The 4,165-nt window shown below is 34.5% G+C and overlaps 1 protein-coding gene across 1 annotated transcript; it reads left to right on the top strand.

Annotated features, from left to right (window-relative positions):
- Positions 1-1,037: 1,037 nt before the first annotated feature.
- On the top strand, positions 1,038-2,893 carry LOC149553945 (transcription factor FER-LIKE IRON DEFICIENCY-INDUCED TRANSCRIPTION FACTOR-like). The gene is made up of 4 exons (XM_089789277.1): positions 1,038-1,560; positions 2,020-2,253; positions 2,353-2,523; positions 2,625-2,893. Exons 1-4 carry the CDS (start codon positions 1,072-1,074, stop codon positions 2,736-2,738), a joined length of 1,008 nt encoding a protein of 335 aa, XP_089645403.1. The 5' UTR covers positions 1,038-1,071; the 3' UTR covers positions 2,739-2,893.
- Positions 2,894-4,165: the final 1,272 nt, after the last annotated feature.

Below are 4,165 nucleotides of genomic sequence, written 5' to 3'. Positions count from 1 at the left end.
GTCTTTAACTTCTCTTTTCCCCTTTTGACTTGGGTTGGTTTGTGATTGACATGACTTCCTCCCATATGTTGAGGTCTTTTGTTCATTTTTTATAACTACAAATTTTGTTGAAAAACATAGTGGGACAACCTGTATAATGCAAATGAAGACCTTAGACTTTATCAACGACAATCAAACCCCTTAGAAGTTGATGTACAAGTTTCATACACACAATCACTCAAGTAAATAATTTAAAGTTATAAATGATTGAATGTTTTTAAATATCTTACACTTTAATGTTCTTTCTAAATGTTTCATTCTTTGCTAACAACGTAAACCCATCAATCACTCAATCTAAATAATTTGACACGTGAAATTTAAAAAGAAACTTAACTTCTAAAAGACTACTTTAAAAATAAAAAATGTAAAAATAGATTAAGTAAATCCATATGTTTAATGTGTGTAATATGACTTGATTAAGAAAATATTTAAAGAAGACTCGAAATTTTTAAAAACTCATAAATATAAAATATATAAATAAGAGTATGTGTAAGACTTGCACATTTCTATCATATGACTAATTTCTTATTTCTAATACACAATATTTTATCAATGAAATTTACATTTAAAAATATCTATAAAGACATCAAAAGACATTTCATAAAAAAAATTATTAAAATTTAATAAGTAAAATAAAAATCACAAAGCAATTATATTCTAAAACTTTTATTTTATTTTTAAATTTAAACAAATTATCTTTTAAGTACCTTTTGATACTTGTATAGACATTTCTTACATGTTACACATGTCAACTTTACTCGGAGAGAATTTAAGAGGGGGGCGGTCAATATGTTCTAGGGAAAGTGGTAGAGACATTCGAGGAAGTACGTGAGATGGAGAGTGAAAAATATAATATAATAATAATAATGATAAAATAATAGTAAATAAATATGTTGCAGAGTAAAAAGGATGCTTCATGTCACCAAGCTCAAGAACACATTTTAAGAATTTTTAAGCTCGTAACTCAATATAAAAGCGGGCAAGTATGCAACCAAAGCACCAAGCTCAAGAACACATTTTTAGATTTATTCAATGGAGGCCAGTAGAAACAACAATTTCTTGCTGGATTGCAACGGATTACTGGCGGAGTCAAGGGAAGATGATGGACTTGTGTTAACAGATCTCGACTTTGCTGTAGATCATGGATGGGGCGGCTTTTCCACGGACAATTTGTGGACTTCCCACGATTTCCCTGCAGAGGCTTCGATGTCAAGTCTTGAGACCCTCACCAGCCAAAGCCCCTCTGAACTTGCTCAAACACAGCAGGTATTTGTGCCTCCTAACAACACTTATGTCTTCGGTTCGAATCCCCGGCGAGGAGCGGACATTGGAGGTATGGCTACAAATGGTTATTTTTCTGAGGAAATGGAGAATTTGAATGAGGAAGATGAAGACTCGGTTAGGTCAAGTCAGTCTGCTCGTTCTGCCGAAGGCAGGACTTCGATCTCCGAGAGAAGGCGCCGCGGCAGGCTGAACGAAAGGCTTTACGCTTTGCGTTCTCTGGTTCCTAAAATCACCAAGGTATTTGTTTGCAAAATTAGGTTTTCGGAAACGAATTTGCTAGATTTTCGGATGAATTTAGTTGATTCAAGTTTTAACTACAGAGACGCTCTGTGATCTTTTCTTCGGATGAGTTAGGGTAATGCATGCGAAATAGTTAAGGTTCTCTATGATCTTTCCTTTGGACGAGTTAGGTTAATGTATGCGACATAGTTAAGGTTAGTCGTTCTGAAGATCAATCAGAACGAGCGATCCGACTACTGGCAAAAGCTGTTTTACAAATTTATCAAAAATATTTACAAATTTATTTAAAATATTTCCAAATATACGCAAAATATTTACGAATTTACTTGAATGCATTTTACTTTATTTTCTCAATTTACGGATCTGGTTTACAAATTTATTTCTGTGCATTTCGTTTTCTTTTCTCAATTTGTGCATCTGGTTTAAGATCTGTGATCTTTGTCCGCGTTGATACAGATGGACAAAGCGTCGATAGTAGGGGACGCCATCAGCTATGTGCAGGATTTGCAGAAACAAGTGGAGGACATTCAGGCTGACATAACACAGCTTGAATCTGACATCATGGACAAAGATTCTGCGTTTGGTGCCGGAAATTTAGTGACGACCGGCGCCGATCTTCAAAGTTCCTCCTACGTGAAGGGCGGCACAAGTAGCTCTGTACACAAACAAGGCCGGAAAATAATTCTCGAAGTAAGCCCCCTGTTTTTTAGAGTTGTATATTGTTGTCAATTCAGAAGAGAATTGTTCATATTTAAGCATTTCCATCCATAATGTGTGTGATTTGATCAGGTAGATGTTTCCAAGGTGGAGGAGAGGACATTTCATATTTGCATCTACTGCGAGAAAAAGTCCGGCGTTTTAATTGAACTGACGAGAGCTCTTGAATCCCTTCAACTCGAGTTTCAGAATGTAAACATTACATCATTTAATGGCCAGATAATGAAAACAGCTACTATCGAGGTACTGAATTTCTCGCACGTTGCTTCGATTCACTCCTCCTTTGGCAGGTTTTCAGGCATCTTTTATTTTTATTTTGAATCTTTCATCTTGTGATTGTGCAGATGAATAAATGTGAGTCAGAGATGCAGAGTGACGCAGTGAAACGAATTGTTCTGGAAGCTGCAGCAAAACACGGTTTTGAAACAGTGGAAAACACAAGAAGTTCATTGCTTTGAAATTTCTCCCTCATTGATTTTGCTTCAAATGTAAAATCTTAAATCGCCTGAATATTGTAATCTCGATGTTAATCGAAAGAATAACTAAAATTTATTGCGCACTAATCTAGATTAATGAAAAGATTTAGAAATAGAGTACAGATCAATTGGTCAAATCCGTGTCAATTGTTCATGCTGTGGTAATAATTCGTATGTCGACCAGTGATAAAGAAATTATTAAATTTTCTTACAGTTTTTAAATGTAGACGTTTGACCGCCATAAACTTCCACACGTTTGCGCGTTGATTGCTTTGCAAAAATTGACTGCTCCACCTAAAAAAATTCCATGGGCGCTATCAAATTACAGCGAATAGATCGGGAAATTCTGTGTAAAAGACGATTGAATGTGGAAATGGGCGCACGCGAGATGTGGAAATATTATCAACGCGGGGCACTTTGTCCACAAGAAAAACATCTTCGATGTGATCAACGTGCTGTTATGGGACATACGGACAAAGCATAAATAATATTTTAAGATGGCTTTGCACAAATATTTTCACCTCATTATTTCAATGAATGCTAATTTGTTTTTTTCTTCTGTTAAGAGTCGCAAGTGTAATTTGTTTTTCACTTGTAGCAACAGGCGATGTGTATATATATTAGTTTGTACGGATATTGAGAAGTTTGAGAAAGGTGGCAATTTTTCAAGGACACGGCTATCCTCCTATTCCATTAAAATGTACACTTAGACTAATTTTCAAAAGATCTAAAATATTTTGGATTTTTTTGAAAATTTGAGTGTTTGATCTCGATGATCTCCAAAGTTTGTAGTAAAAAAAAATTGTTTTTGTTTTGTCTTTGGTACTTTTTTGTGGGAGATTAGCCTCTACCTTTGAATGCATGCGAGGATGTGGAAATATCATCAATGCGGGCCACTTTGTCCACAAGAAAAACATCTTCGATATGATCAACGTGTTGTTATGGGACATACTATGGGACATACTGACAAAGCATAAATAATATTTTAAGATGGCTTTGCAAACATATTTTCACTTCATTATTTCAATCAATGCTAATTTGTTTTTCTTCTATTAAGAGGTGTAAGTGTAATTTGTGTGTAATTTGTTTTTCCTTTGTAGCATGAGGTGAAGTGTGTATATATTAGATGTACGAATATTGGCAAGTTTGAGAAGGGTGGCAATTTTTCAAGGACATGACTATCCTCCTACCTCATAAAAATGTACATTTGATCAATTTTTAAAAGGTCTAAAATTTTTTGAATTTTTTTGAAAATTTGAGTGTTTGATCTTCATGATCTACATAGTTTGTAGTATACAAAAAGTTTGTTTTTGTTTTGTCTTTGGTACTTTTTTTAGGAGATTAGTCTCTACCTTTTTTCAATGGTTTAATTAGTAGTGTGTATGGATAGATTGAGAAGGTTGACATCT

Source organism: Cupressus sempervirens, chromosome 6 (genome assembly GCF_028749045.1).
Source record: "Cupressus sempervirens isolate cs-2001-9-10 chromosome 6, ASM2874904v1, whole genome shotgun sequence".
NCBI classification, from domain to species: Eukaryota; Viridiplantae; Streptophyta; class Pinopsida; order Cupressales; family Cupressaceae; genus Cupressus; species Cupressus sempervirens.
Note: the sequence above shows the minus strand (reverse complement) of the source record. Positions and strands in the feature narration are given on the sequence as shown.